The sequence below is a fragment of the Lissotriton helveticus genome, chromosome 4_1 (genome assembly GCF_964261635.1).
Source record: "Lissotriton helveticus chromosome 4_1, aLisHel1.1, whole genome shotgun sequence".
Lineage (NCBI taxonomy): Eukaryota > Metazoa > Chordata > Amphibia > Caudata > Salamandridae > Lissotriton > Lissotriton helveticus.
The window spans coordinates 1657897168-1657912993 of record NC_136063.1 but is presented as its reverse complement, the minus strand read 5'-3'; the positions used below and the strand labels follow the sequence as shown (position 1 = coordinate 1657912993).

At 43.7% G+C, this 15826-nt stretch overlaps 1 protein-coding gene across 1 annotated transcript in view; it reads right to left on the bottom strand.

The window, feature by feature from the left end:
- The window catches only part of CRTAP (cartilage associated protein), a 122077-nt gene that overhangs the window by 62682 nt on the left and 43569 nt on the right, over positions 1-15826 (bottom strand). The window contains exon 3 of the mRNA XM_078688336.1: positions 11017-11188. Coding sequence (XP_078544462.1) covers positions 11017-11188 — 172 coding nt within the window. The remainder of the gene's footprint in view (positions 1-11016; positions 11189-15826) is intronic.

Sequence of the window (15826 nt, the reverse complement as noted above, 5' to 3'; positions counted from 1 at the left end):
TTCGATGTTCCAAATAAAAACCTTACAACGTATGGCATACTGTTAGCCAGAGTGGTAAAGATCATGCCATGACCCTTGAGGTACATATTCAACCATGGGAGTAGCTTGCCCACTTTGAATCTTTCTATTCGCCCTCACATGGACAGATACCAGGCCCATCATGCTTGTTGTACACAAAATTAGCCGGTCGCAAGGCCATGCCTTGCCACAAGTTACGTGTTCATGTGCTGCACAAAAGCAGCAGTCACGTTCCAAAGCCAAGGTAAGGCCCTCAGGCTGGACAAGATTCCAGCGGATATGTTCTGCTCCGACCCCGTAATTTGGGTCCCCTATATCAACCTGGTCTTGAATGCAATAGCTGCTGGAGCCCTGAGCCCCTCGACTTGGAAGGGCCCTGAAATTGTTCTGGTCTACAAATCGCCCCATTAGTCTTTTAGATAACTTACAAAAGATCTTTTGAAAGCATGTGCTTGCAAAGCTATTAGAGTGGATTGCAGATAATAACATCTGTTCACACTTGCAAGCAGGTTTTAGATCAATGACTAATAAAAGTGGAACAAGTCTTTCCTTTTTTGGTGATTAGTCGACTTCAGTGATAGTAACCTTTTTGTTGCTTTCATTGACCTTTGTGCCCCATTTGATTCAGTTCCAAGAGCGAAGATCTGGGAAGTGCTGGCTAGTATGGGTGTTCCTAGCAACCTCCTCATTATTATAATAAACCTCCACTCTACGCCTCTACACTCTACACTCTACTGCAACTACAGCCAGATACACTGGGGATCCAGTGGCAAACTCACCGAGAACATCAATGTCAAGAGCGGAGTTCTCCAGGGTTGTGTTTTGGCTCCAACTCTCTTACTTTTGTTTATTAACAGCTGTATAGACTTTCTGCTGCACTGCCTGGATGACTCTCCAGTTCTAGCAGGTCAAAAGGAGCCGGCACTATTATGTGCGGACAATACCCTTTTAATCAACACATCGACAATCAGGTTTATGGCCTATAACAAACAGACGAACCTTAAGGGGATCATGTGGGTGGGAACTAATAACTTGGAGAGAGTAAAATAATTTGATTATTTAGGGATGAGACTGTCCAACATATATTCACGGTCATCCCAATCTATCATGAGCTGTTCTCGGATTAAACAAAAGGCTTCGGCTCTAGCCAGGTTTGACAAAAAGGTCGTCCCGTATCCTATATTGCCTGAATTTGAGATTAATAATCCTCAGATTGAGAGTGTTGCATTGTGGGGCCTTTTTAATACATCCACTTTGGGGGTAGGCGAAAATACCTTTATCCGGTTGCTTCTATACTCGGACGTAGCACCCCTCTACTGCCGTTTAGATTCACTCTCACTTTAAAATCAATATTGGAACATGCTAAGAAATGCCAGATTCTGCACTGGATTCGAATATGGAGCGCTACAGAGCTGACACCATGCAGAGATGCCCTTGCAGACATCATCAATTGCTAGAATAGTCAGAGGATCCCTTTGATGGCTAATGTCAAACATGTTCTGCTTGACCTACAATTGAGAGAGTGTTGGCATGACCGGCCATCGATCTGTGCGTCCCAGAAGGCTGTAGCACAGAATAGATTTTGGGCCAAGTTCATAGAGCAAAGTGAAACATCAGCCACCATAGCCAGCAGGTCCAAATCTTTCCTGCTTTACAAAAACATATTTAGGGTCAAGGAATTTCTAGACTTAATCAATTCCACACTAGCGAGGTTGTACTTCTTGAAGTTTAGAGATGGTATTTTGCCTACTGCGGCCTTTACTTCATTTCAGACAAAATCTATAAGCAACTCTAAATCGTGCCAGTTATGCAATTACCCTGTGGAGACAGATGAACATTATTGTTTTTTTTGCCTGGCGAATTATTCTAAATCCAGATCTCATTGGATTACACCTTTGTGTCGATTATCGAGCTAACACATTGGGTGAATGTACAACAAATCTGCAAAAGCAATTCTAGCTTGCTTGTGGTAACTGTTGTATCTAAATGTTCGTACTCTGCAGGCTCATTCGATTGCACACACTGCACTTCCTTCCCTCCCAGCATTCTTCTTGTAGCTCTAAAGTCGATTAAAATGGCAATTAGATTTCAAGACTGGATTTTAAAATGTTACTGGTTTTATCTTGATTTTGTATGTTTTGTACATACACTATTTAATGACCACTGCCCTTTTTGATATTAACATAGTGTGCTGCATGTTTTTTTTTAACGATCTCTCACTACATTTTAATGTTGCTATATATGTTTGTGTGTCGATGAATTTTTATATTCGATATGACAAATAAAATGAAATGACACAATATGAAACCAGAAAACCTGAGATATATCCCGGCTCTCCATTTTGACCCAATTTTGCAATTGTGGGGAAATATTTTTTTGCAACGCATTTCCTTTGTCCTCATTATTGCATTTGAGAGCACGTTGCAATACGTGCATTTAGGCTGTGTTTTATAAAAACACCTGTACTGTGTCCGATTTAAATGGACTAAAACGTTGTTCCATGTAAAAACCTAGGCAACATAGAGGATGCCTGCAAATGACCTGCTGTTTGAAAACTACTATATGTAAGTATATAATAATATAATATTTAGTATAATGTAAAAATATTGGCTGATGCCATACCCAATACATGCACACTACTAGACTAGGCAGTTTCTCTTATTTCTCTTATTGCCCATTGCAGATTTACGAAACTGGCACATTCTGATTGTCCTTAAGAGAAAAAATTATGTTACGAAAGCCATTACCCAACACACAGTGCACTTTCTTGACGGGAAAAAAAAACATAACAAGCACTGGCGTTGCCAATAGGTCTCGTAATAGGAAAGTTGGAGCTATTGGTTTTGTAAATGACAAAGCCCTTTATGTTTTTAAAATGAAAACAAAAATAAAAGGCATTGTTATTTGCAATTGTAATAGCTCCAACTTTCCTACTGCGAGACCTATTGGCAACGCCAGTGCTTTTTTTTTTTAGGGCCAAAGGACCTAAATACTCGGTAATTTACGTCCTTAACGTCACTGGCAAAAAAACACACACTGTTCGATTTGCCAAAAACGACTGTAGAAATCCTTACGACAATGCATCTCAGGGATTGAGTTGCTGTTTAAATGTCACGTTTTACTTCTTCCATTCCTTAACGGTGTTTACTTTTCTACAGACGACGTACTTCTGAGTAGAGGCGTGCACAATTTTAATTTCTGTTTGGGTAATTACGTACAATGATAAGTAGATTATACAAAATTGTGTGAAACGTAAATCTGGCATTAGTCCACTTTTTTTCCTATTGTGAAGTGCACCTTACGTCTAAAATTGATACAAGGGCGCGCTTCCGGTCAAAAAAGAGCAACAAAGACACACGTGCTGCCAACATGTGTCACTCCTGTTCTGTCTCCTTGCATGTTCTGGTGCTGCTGCGGTAGGATTTTTATTTTACCTGGGTGCCACCAATTACAGCATGTGGTGTAATGCAATGGCATAAATGCGTCAGTGGGTCATAAATGCTCATCCAATCCTTGGCCTCTCTGCAGAGTGCACAGATTGATGGTCACTTGTGTGACAATTGCAAGTGCCATTTTTTGTGAAAGTGTGAGGTAGGTATGCACAGTTGTTGAGATGTTGATAACGCAAATGCTGTGTAGAGGGCGCATGTGTGAGAGGGAGGGGAGTGACGCAAGCCAGCAGAAGGACAAAGAGGAGACACAGTGATGACGTTGAAGGAGATGATGTGTGAGAAATGCCCATAGAAGATTTCATATAGATGTGTTGGGCCGGGGGGGGGGGGATGTATGAGAGAGTGAGACACCGTGGAGAACAGTCTTGTAAAAGGACAGCCTCAGAGTCGTTGTGTGATTCACATTAAACCCACATAAGGTGGCAGCAGGCATGCCTTGTGAAGAAGTAATCTCACACACGGCGGCACACTTTGTGAAGCACTCACAACACGTGTGCACAGGCCCTGCACTATACTGTCCTTACAGCACGCCACTGAGGAATGGTGACCCTGGGAAGGACAGACGATTTAACATCCTCTTTAACCAAGAAAACCCTAACGCTTTCGGAGAGTAGCTGTTTTCTTCTGTCTTTGTAAACACTTTCGGGACGGCGCTGCAGTCACCCCTCGGGTTTCCAGCCGCGGTCTGAAGGTGGTGATGACCTGACCACTCCGGCCACCGGAGGTTTCAGTGCCTCTCAGATGCGGTCTAGATGCTAGGAGGAGGCGCTCCTGCTCGGCAGGTTTATGCGCCTGCTGCCCACACGTCTGCGGATGGGAGACAACGCGAATGCAATCTGGGACGACCCTACCTTACTCAATGAGTAGCATTACAGTACTATCTGTTAGAAGTACGCCAAGGGTTCGCATCGCTAGCACTAAATGAAATATTATTATTAAGCGGCCAGAATTATAGTACAATTACGGTTCACCCGCTTGGTCGCATTGTATGATCTTGGGCAAATGACTCCACGTCCGCGTGGCGAAGTTTCCGTCCGAAAGCCAGTTTTCAGTGCTGTGCTAAACTCAACCTTTGCATTTATTCAGACCCTGCAGCGGAACGCCAGGGCTGCCAGTTCTTTGGGAATCACAGAAACGCTCACAAACAAGCAACGGGCTGTGCGAAAGCAACTTGAGCACTGAGAAACAGAGGAAACAAGCACTGGTTAGGGAGATGCGTGGAGGGAAGCCGGATGGGGGCGGGAGAGCCTGGCGAGGGGGCGGGAATGCCAGCGAGGGGAGGAGAAGTGTGGCAGGCAGATGCGCGGAGGGAAGCCGGAGATGTGTTGGGCGGGGGGGGGGGGGGAGAGTGTATGAAAGAGTGAGACACCGTGGAGAACAATCTTGTAAAAGGACAGCATCAGAGTGGTTGTGTGATTCACATTAAACCCAAAGTAATACAGAGGCAGCGGAGAAAGTGTGGGGAGGCAGGTGAAAGAACAATGAGAGAGACAACTCAGATAGAAGGGAACACAGGCGTTAGAGAGAGGCAGAGACAAGTTAGACTGAACTGTCTGTTCAGAGAGTGGGTTGGTGGGTAGGTAAACAAGACGGAGGGAAGGCAGAGAAGGGGAGGGGGAGGAGAAATGCGACACGGTGTGAAGCAGCAGGGGCCTTCAAAGGTGTGGGAGGAGTGCTGCTACGGCCTGGGGGAAGCTGGCTGGGGAGGGGGAGGAGAAATGCAAGTTTATGGCCCAAAAGCGCGTGCCTGTGGCCACGTGAACGTAATGAAAACCGCAGCAAAAAGCCCGTGGTTTCACGAGGATTTTGAGCACTTGAATTCTCGATCCCTCAATGCGCTTGCGCGCATTGTAGGTCACGAGACCTAAAAAGGGAATAAGGGCGTAAATTGGTCTATCCTGACTGCCAGGCTCACGTGGGGGGCTTACCAAAGAGATCCCAAGCATTAGAACACCATACTCTATCTCCAACAGCTTGGACAGTGTCAGGACTGCCTGGAAAACCCAGGAATTTCAACAGAAGCTGCAAACTTCTCTCAACAGGCTGGTGCCCAGGCATTTCATAAGCCGCTGGAGCCACTTGGTCAGTGTGGCCTAGCGGTGGCTGGGCCAAGGTGCCGATCTGCTTTCTGCAGATGCGCCTTGCATTCGACTTTGTTTGCTAATTGATTAGCCTCTTTAGTCACTCACGGTATCACTTCTAAGAGTGTCAACACAGATCAGTCGGCCATTTCTGTAACTGAGATGGAAGACCTTTGGGAGAACACCCATTCATTGTAGGACTTAAAAAAAAAACAAGTAAATTTTTATAATACTTCTGTGCCAAAGTACAACCAGTTATGGGATGTTCATTTGGTTTTCAATGTATTATTGGCTTGGACTGGCAATGCAGCTTTATCTTCAAAATGCAATCAGCTGAACTAACTTATTATTGAATTTGGCTTCCTTTAATCGCATCATTATAAAGCCTTGAAAATTTTTTCCAGAGATTATACTCCAGTTGGGGTTTGAATGTCAGATGAAGTTCTAAAACACATGTTTATGTATCCCTAGTTTTGTAATGAACCAAAGTTATCTGGAGGTAACTATCTTAAGATTTATGGACAGAAAAAAAGAACATCTGAAAATGTCCTGTTTTCCTCAATTGGTAAACTTTCTCAGGAAGCCTCATACACAGGTTGTATTTCCTATGTTAGCCTGCTAGGTAAGATGGGTCATGTAGCGACAAGTTCCTTATGGGGCGCATTCTGCTCAAGGTGTTAAGGCTTCGAAGGCCTTTGGGTGGTTCAAGCCATGAGCCCTCTCAGATCGTCAGACAGATCTAATGATACAACGTTTCCTACATTCTATTGTAAACCAGTTTCAAATGTGTCTACAACTGTGACTTGTGTGCTTTAAGCCAGCATAAGAGATGCCTCTGGCCTTGCCAATAAAATGCAGATTTTCATGGGGTTTTTTTTGTTTGTTTTTTAAGAAGACAAAGCATTCCGTTGAAAAACCTACTTATTCAACTAGAAGACAAATGAATGGAATACTTTTAAGAGATAAATGGTGAGGGGTGTTATTTGTGTGTTTGAAATGGTGTTGACAATGTTTGTGATTATAGAAAGACTACAATCATGTGCCTCAGTGCTTTAAATGGAAAAAGAAAAGTGCTGGTACTCACTAAATTTATTTAGGGTCTGGTAGGGCCGTGCGCCTGGGGGGCATGGCTTCGAGGCAGATATTTAACAAAGGCATCATTTTCGTATTCGATTCAATGCCCCCTGGTGTCCTGTGGCTGATAGGTGTTTTTAGCAGTTTTATGTAGCGCGAACTTGGCAAAAGGTCATTGAAGCTTTTTACTTGAGAAGCAGAAGTTTTACATAAAAACATTTTTTTGTTTTTATGGCTCGGGGAGATTGCCCAGAATAACAGGATTAGATTTTCAACTCCCTGTGACATAAAAACAAAATAAAGTATGCTTTCGTGTAGAACTTACACTTCTCATTTAAAGTGCTTTATTACCCTCCTGCCAAGTGTGCGCTATATAAAACAACTGCAAACAAAGGACAAATTGTGCACTGTATACACGAGCCGAACTTGGCCAAAGGCGTTGAACTTGGCCAAAGGCGGTGGGCGCTCTGACAGTCAGTGGCCAGTGTATTCCAGCGATGCAGCCTCACACTAACTGACAGCGCAAGCATTCCAAAGTGAGGAGCTCTGTCCGTCAGGCCACATCTCCTTACTCCGGACACGCTGTCAGTTAAGAGTGTAAGGCGGCAGCAGCAGCAACCTAGCACAGGAATACACTCACTGTTGACTGTCAGAGCACCTCACAGACACGCTCACTCAGAATGTATTCAGCAGCACCTACGCTACAGGAAATCCCATACCCCAAAGCCTGACCCCAACATGCCTCTAGGAGTACTGCTACTCTCTAGACCCAAGGAGAAGTTCCGGCACGCTAGGGGAGAAAATTGAGAAGTGCCGGTACTCAGTACCGATGAGTACCGGTCCATTTAAAGCACTGAATTGCGCCTCTATTAACCCGTGAGCATAGGTTTAAGTAAGATTACCACTTACACGTCTGACTGAGTTTATAAAATGAAACAATTTTTTCTACATTATGACTCGAGGGAAAGCACTCTGACATGGCTTTGTTAGATGATGTTAAGGGGAGTCTGTGCTGGAATGCTAGAGTAAACCGATTATATTCCGATAAGTTATCAAGAAAAAACAAAGAACAGTGCAAAGGCCACGAGGAAGCAGGTTGTAAGCAATGCTCAAGAGGACTAGCATGAGAGATCTGGTAACGGGATGGAGGTATTTTCAGCATTTCAAATCTTATTTAATGACTAAATAATATCAGCACACTATAATACTTCAGAACCCCCTGCTCTGACTGACACCTCGAGTGATTGTGCTCTCCACTGGGTGGATATGTGAGTCATAGCTTGAGTGGAGGCAGAACTTTAATTATGTTTATACTTTATGTGTCATTAGCTAGAGAGGACTATTGATCCTAATACAGTGGTCGAAGTGGGGAAAAAAAAGTAGGGGAACTGTGGGCGGAGAATCAGAGGGCGGGAATAACCCGAGGATTGTATCAGTTGGCGGAGTTAGAGGTGTGGCCAGGATGCGCAAAACATCCCAATCTTTAGTATTTGTGTGGCATTTCACTGACCAGTTACAGCTTATTATGTTATGTAATTCAACCAATGGATACACATGATTATTTAACGATTAATAAGAGCTATTGACATTAGAAACATGTTACACTTTGTGAATTTATTTTAATCACAGAATGTCCCAAAAATGCTTAAAAGTGAAAGCACGAGCCATTTGTTACCGAGCCATGGAGTTTCTGTCATCAGCAATATACACAGAGACAATCAATTTTACGTGTGTAAATGACTGTATAGGAAATGTTACATAAGACAAAGGACTACAAGGTGTAGGAGTCATATGATAACCTAGTAGTAGACAGTATAGTTTAATAGTGATTGGCCTGGAGAAACACAAACTCAGAATTTAAAACTTAATACCATGATTGGGGGTTTTCTTTCAAAATCATTATTGATTTGTATCAAAAATAACACTTTTTGCAACATTAGGATAATCAAAGGCTTAGGGAAAAAACCACAACGCTCTAGTTTATACCTTGTAGTTTGTATGCAGCTCTTAGATGAAAGTTAATAGCTCACTGTTCTTTGTTAGGATTTTAACTTATAAACTGAAAGTAGCAAAAGGATCTCACTGACAAAAGCAGTAACCCACTGACCTATTTACAATATGTGCACTTTGTGATGGGCCTGGTACATTTTCTTTGCAGCCGGCACATTAACCCTCTGCACTATCTTTCCATGAGTCAAAACTTCCACTAGACAAATCTCCGATCTCGCTCTAGGAAGAAGTTTATTCATCAGAGTTATCATGACATTTTTATTATTGCTGAAAATAGCTGGCGGCCAGAAAGGAGGCAGCAAGTGCTTTTAAAACCATAATATAAGACGCCCCCACTCAAAGTCAGCGCCCGTTGCGGTCACACCATTCGCACCGCCCTAGAGCCAGCTCTTCTCAGGGGTCCTGTGACCTCAGTGACAGAGTCACTGTTGCTCTAGGGTCTGCTACTTCGTAGGCCTGTCCGCAAGACTGGAGGTGAACTTCAGTATGGATTGTGATGGGCAAGCCTTCAAGGTGAACCCACACATGCCACTGCTTTTCTGGTGCCTTCTAAGGTCTGGCATGGGAATGTGCTCACTCAGGAGAGTGGTCTGGGGGACTTTTCATGAAGGCTGAACCTGGTTCCCCAGTTCTAAATTTAGCAGCTCTGCCCCCTGTGCTACATCTGCTCTCTCACTGAACACCATACTGCCCCACTGAGAGAAACTCATACTGCCTTCAGCTACAATCCAATTTGACCTGCTATAAATAACTGGATGCGACTCAATTTAAATTACACACTAGGCAAGAGCAATATGCTGCCTAAAAGAAAAGGTAACAACATCCTGGAAAAAGCAAACACTCATAAGGAATGAAAGATTTAATAAAGCATTTAAAATGTAAGCAGGAACATGGTGAACTTAACGCTTTTAAAGTCATTATTCAGAAATCAACAAGTATTTTTGCCTGAAAAGTTAAAGACATAACTACAGGGCCCAGAAAGGACCCATTTCAATGTCCACTGCTTATATGCTTACAAATCGTAAGCAGTATGGTTTCAAAAGACCACATTAGTGAACAAAAAGCCGCCGTACACATTTCGTTTTCCAATCCACCCATTGACCAGGTATTGCAGTACCTCCAGGCAGGGCTGGTCCTAGGATTTTCGGGGCCCTGGGCAAAAGGGAATGTGGGAGGCCCCTGAAATCTACATAAGTGACACCTTCTGATCTCGGGAAGCTGCTTTGTGCAGACTGCGCTTGGGCCGCAGCTCCTCTTCTCAGCCACACCAAGCAACTCTTGTACAGCCCATTTCGAACTGAAGGTGTGAGAATTGCTTGGGGGCTGAGTTAAACCTGTGTGGGCTAAAGTGCTGACAATGGGCGCCCTGCCGAGTCTCTGAACTGGCTGCCTGAGAGGTGTACCCTCCCCTAGGCCTTCCCACACCATCCCTTAGAGGCCCCAGGAGGGGGGGGGCCCTCCCATGAGCCCATTTGTGAAGCATTTCTTTCACTCTGATCGGCAGACATAGACGAAGACTAGTGGGGTGTTAATTGCCATTGTGGGGGGGCCCCATCCTGGCAGGCAAAGTGCCAGGCCCTGGGCAGCTGCCCACACTGCCCATGCCTAGCGCCTGCCCTGCCTCCAGGTAGGAGGTACTGAAGGAAAACAATGCTGTTCAAGAAAGACAAGAAAACAAAAGTAGCGCTTTACTGGCAAACTCTGTAAAGTGGCGCTAATGTGTTGGGGTTTGAAAAAAATTATCTGGCCACTTTAAGAACACTCCATCTAGCTTTATTTAATTATTTTTCAGAGTTTGAACATTTTATTTCCGAGGCTGCACTTTGGAATAGAAAAATGTCAAAACGGCATTTCCAGCAAAAGTGTTTTTCTTTTTTGCATCCATTTCACAGGGGTACAAATGGACGACAGGAAGAGACGGTGAGAACCATTTCTTGATTCATGATTTTCGGAAAAGTGAGAAGGAGTTAGACAGAACAAGAGGGAATAGGAGTAAGAAAGAGGGGGCAGCTGCCAGCGGCAGAGCAGAAGCGGACACCTTCCTTGTCTTGTCTGGGCAGGAAGTAAGAGACAGAGACCTTTTCCTTCTTGCTCCCCGCCCGTCCACAAACAGAATATTTCTGACGTCCAGGGACGCATGTTCATAATAAAAAAGTAGGGGAACGGAATCTACAGAATTAAAGAAGTAGGGGCACGCCGTGCCCTGCCGTTCCCGCCCACTGCGACCACTGTCCTAATATGCCTTAGAAAGAGAATGGAATTCATATTTTACCTAGGCACTATAAAGTAATGTTTCTTTTCACCTCATAACGTGGCGTTTTTTCCTTGACTTGAAGCCGCTTCGCAGTGATATGGCGTACTACACGGACACACCAACTTACCTGCTATTGACAAATAAAAGTCTTTGAAATGGGTTATTTCACGAGCGCCTTCACAGGCTGCAAGGCATTCCTTATAGACCCGGAAGTAATCTGGTAGCGCCAGCTCCATGTCCGAGATGGAGGTCCGCCAGTTCTCTCCATTGTACGCTCTCACTGCCCTGATGAAAAGAACCTACAGGAAGAGATATGATAAAGGACAAGTCAGTTGTCGTTAACGTTCCGCATGTTTATTTTCAACAAATGAACATTAGGTAGACAGAGTTTTACAGTCAAAATGTGCAGCGGAACACACACCGAACAAGCATCCAGAGGGTGTGCCAAAAGCCAAGATTTACAGACCAATGTGCCCTCAATGGCAGCAGTTGTTAACATAGCAAAACAATACAGGCATTGCCAAAGCCAATAGGTCTCGCATATGCGACAGCTATTGGCTTGGACAATTTGTTTTAGCCATGTTGTACACCAGTGTCGCTGCTGTTTAGCATGGATAAAAGTAAGTGGGATCGGTTGGAGTGAGAGAATTGGGGTAGATTTGGGTAGAGTGGAGTGGGGTACTTTTTAATAGAGTAGATTTGGGTAGAATGGAGTAGATTAGAGAGGGGTAAGTTTTGGTAGATTGGAGTGGGGTAGATTGCATTGGATTGGGGTAGGCTGCAGTGGAGTAGGATAGATTGGAGTGGGTTAGATTGGAGTAGACTGAGTGGAGTGGGGTAGATGGCAGCGGACTGGAGTAGACTGGTGTGCAGTGGGGTAGATTGGAGGGGGTAAAAGTTGTGTGGGGGCACAGAGTAAAATCGAGTGGTCTGTCGTAGAGTAGTGTGTTGTAGAGTGTCTTAAAGTGAAGGGGTACACTGGAGTGGTGGGGCATGTCCTTTAGTGGATTGTCATGGAGTGAAGTGGCTCGTTGTAGAGTGGAGTGGAATGGCATAGCATGGAGGGGCGTAGAGTGGAGGGACAGAACGTGGAGTAGAGTGTTGTAGAGTGGAGTGGTGCAGTGTGGAGTATGCATGGTGTCAGAGCTCACTGTGATTATAGACAGCACATTTTCAATTGATATGACCGTTCCATTAGCACAGACCTAGTTTTACTGCACACAAACGATAATATGTGGAAATGGCATCACCTAGTGTATTGATGTGTTTTGATTGTATTCAAATATTTGTTTCCAGTGCACTGTGAGCTAGGAAAAAAGCCTTTTTCACAGCAAAATTCTCATATAAAATCTCACTTTGAAGTCAGAGAAAAAAACAAACACTAAACTTCATGTGAAGACAGAGCGTGACATTGGACCTCTGTCTTTGAACGCACTGCAAATGCGACAAGATAATTACATGATTTAAAGGCCTGGCTACAGAAAGCAAGTTTGAGGAAGAATACAGTAAGCAGGGTATAGTCAGCGGGAGGAACAATCTCAAGCAGGACAGCCTAAAGCAAATAAAGCCAGCAAACAAAAAGCAAGCAACTGTGAGTTACAACCACAAAGTCAATGGTAAGCAATGGGCAGAATGCATTCCCAGGGAAGCTGTCAGAATGCCCTCAGGAAGTTGTTAGCACAGCTCAGGCAAAGGCAACAGATCTGGTTTCCGTTTTCAGATCTGGTTTCCGTTTTCTATGGAAAACAATATATGTGGGAGGGGCAGTTCCATCTTAAGTAGAATTCACAGCCGGAGCATTTGCAGTGAGAAAGTTGCCTGATGATTCACCATCTGTGGATTTGAGGAACTCACAAGCGACGTGTTGATCTGTATCTGGGAGTCCTATTCTAAATGTAGGCTGCTCGGGGTTGAGGTAGGCATTTTGGGTCATGCAGATTTCTCTTAACCACATTTTAAATGAAACCCCTGAAGACAGAAATCTTAGTGGTAGATTTCTATTGAACATTGGCAACAACTGGGGAACAATAAAGGAATACTGGGTAGGGCTTTCATACCTAGAATTCAGTTCGGATTTTCCATCGGCTCCAGCTTCTGAATAACAATTAAGTACAGTTTTTTTTCACTCATACAGCACACTGATCACCAGGTGATATCTCAAAGCTTTATAAAATCCAGTAAAATTAATAGGTATAATAAAAGGTTGGATGGAACTACACTACTTTCTAAGCATTTATTGATCATGGGGGCATGGTCTGTGGCCACTCCTGTGCAATACTCTGGGGAAAACCTTGGCAGGCGAGAGGTCTGCGAGGGAGATGTAGACATGCCGGTCATTCTAAAAGCCTTAAGTTATACCCATCATTACAAAAGATAAATTTGCAAAACTGGTAAAAGTCAGGGAAGGTCGGTTCGAGGGGGAACTGTAGGGTTCGTGTGGAGCTTGTTCTTCTAAAGAGAAAGTCTTTTTTTCAACAAAGAAGGTTTGGAGATGGTTGCTGAGATATTGAGAAGGAGGTTGAGGGACTGAGCAGTTGGGTTTGATGAGATTAGACAGATTTTAAAGTGAGAGGAGCCAGTCTATTCTGCTGATTTGACTGTGTGGTAGTTAAACTGAGCTCTTAACAAAAGTACTCTGACTTTTCAGTGATATCCCTCATGTTGCATTCAATTTACAACTACCTCCCCTCTTTTAATGATTGTGGGGTAGGGGGTTTATCACTCTCGTGCCCAACTTAAAAACGCCCGTCCCTCTAAACAGACAATTGTGAAACCAATCAACCACTGTGAAAAAAATGTGTGAGAGCGAGATGGCACCTCACGGGCGCACCACCAATGGGGAACCTGGCAGGTACTCACCAGGATAGCCCTGTTCTCATCATTGGTGCCATCAAGCTTAAAGAAAGGTGTCCAAGCGAAAACAAATGTGTTTGTGAGGGAAGAGGTGCAGTGGAAAAAACGAACAAAACACACAATAGTGTCACACAACATAAAACATATGCCTACAGCACAGACGTACAAACTTTATTCCTGTTCTTTTGTGCTGATTGCATAGATTTTAAAAAGTTAATCTGACTGCTGCTTATACAGCCATATTCTACTTGCCGACATGTTTCATTGCCATAATGTTCATCTGGCAATTTCTTCAGGGCGTACAATTTTTTGGCCACTGCTTTTGGACACCGGGGCTTCACAACTGTCAAAACATAAAACCCAAAATCAGGGTTTTTCACTGCAGTGTGGGTATTCAACTGTAAATTGCTGCGCAAAAACGCTCTATATTGCTGTTTATCAATATTTACCCTCTAACGGCAGCTGTATCTCATACCAGCCGAGAGGTACTTAAAAACACACTTGTAGATTAACTCCTTCTGTAAGCTATCTTCCGTCCCCTTCGTATTTTTACTGAAACGAGACGAACATCGAAATGTATCTTTTAAAAACACTTACTTCTCACTTCTCTGTTTTCCAAATTGCGCCACTTTAGAACCCATTACCACCTTACCGATAAACGGAGATCTGCCGGAAGTGAACAAAGGGGGCTTAATGAACTCCTGGAATGGAATAAATTACACTGACATCCAGGCAGTGCAGTTTGGGTTCTATATATTGACCAGATGTAGGTGTTCTTTTGCGTCTATGGAGATATGCATGATGATGCAGTGAGGTGTGTTGATCCATTTATTCACTGTTTCATCTTGATGACATTATAATTCATCCAGGCAGTATGTGTGGTCTTCACAGGCTGATCCATACACTCAAAGAATTCTCCCTTATAAATCCCCTGCATGTGAATGTAGAGCTGAGGTCTACATAAAACGCGGTGCACGCTGCAATCTAATTTTTAGAACTATTAGTTTGTATTCACGAGTATAAATAAAGTTTTGCTAATAGAATACATCTTTAATATGACAAAATGCGTGATCTCGCGAGAAATGAAGAAAGATGCACACTTCCTTATAGCCCACATGTTGAAGAACCCAATCTAAGATGGCCGCCAATAACGCGAGATTGAGAGAGCCAATCAGAGCTGGCCTCTCGCTCGCGTCAACATGTAAAGGAACGGCTGGCACCCGCGAACGGTGCACGGGTCGAATAGAAGCCGGCAGATCTCCGTTTATCGGTAAGGTGGTAATGGGTTCTAAAGTGGCGCAATTTGGAAAACGGAGAAAGAGAAGTGAGAAGTAAGTGTTTTTAAAAGATACATTTCGATGTTCGTCTCGTTTCAGTAAAAATACAAAGGGGACGGAAGATAGCTCACAGAAGGAGTTAATCTACAAGTGTGTTTTTAAGTACCTCTCGGCTGGTATGAGATACAGCTGCCGTTAGAGGGTAAATATTGATAAACAGCAATATAGAGCGTTTTTGCGCAGCAATTTAAAGTTGAATATCCACATGGTAGTGAAAAAGCCTGATTTGGGGTTTTTATGTTTTGACAGTTGTGAAGCCCCGGTGTCCAAAAGCAGTGGCCAAAAAATAGTACGCCCTGAAGAAATTGCCAGATGAACATTATGGCAATGAAACATGTCGGCAAGTAGAATATGGCTGTATAAGCAGCAGTCAGATTCACTTTTTTAAATCTATGCAATCAGCACAAAAGAACAGGAATAAAGTTTGTACGTCTGTGCTGTAGGCATATGTTTTATGTTGTGTGACACTATTGTGTGTTTTGTTCGTTTTTTCCACTGCACCTCTTCCCTCACAAACACATATTTGTTTTCACTTGGACACCTTTCTTTAAGCTTGATGGCACCAATGATGAGAACAGGGCTATCCTGGTGAGTACCTGCCAGGTTCCCCATTGGTGGTGCGCCCGTGAGGTGCCATCTCGCTCTCACACATTTTTATCACAGTGGTTGATTGGTTTCACAATTGTCTGTTTAGAGGGACGGGCGTTTTTAAGTTGGGCACGAGAGTGATAAACCCCCTACCCCAAA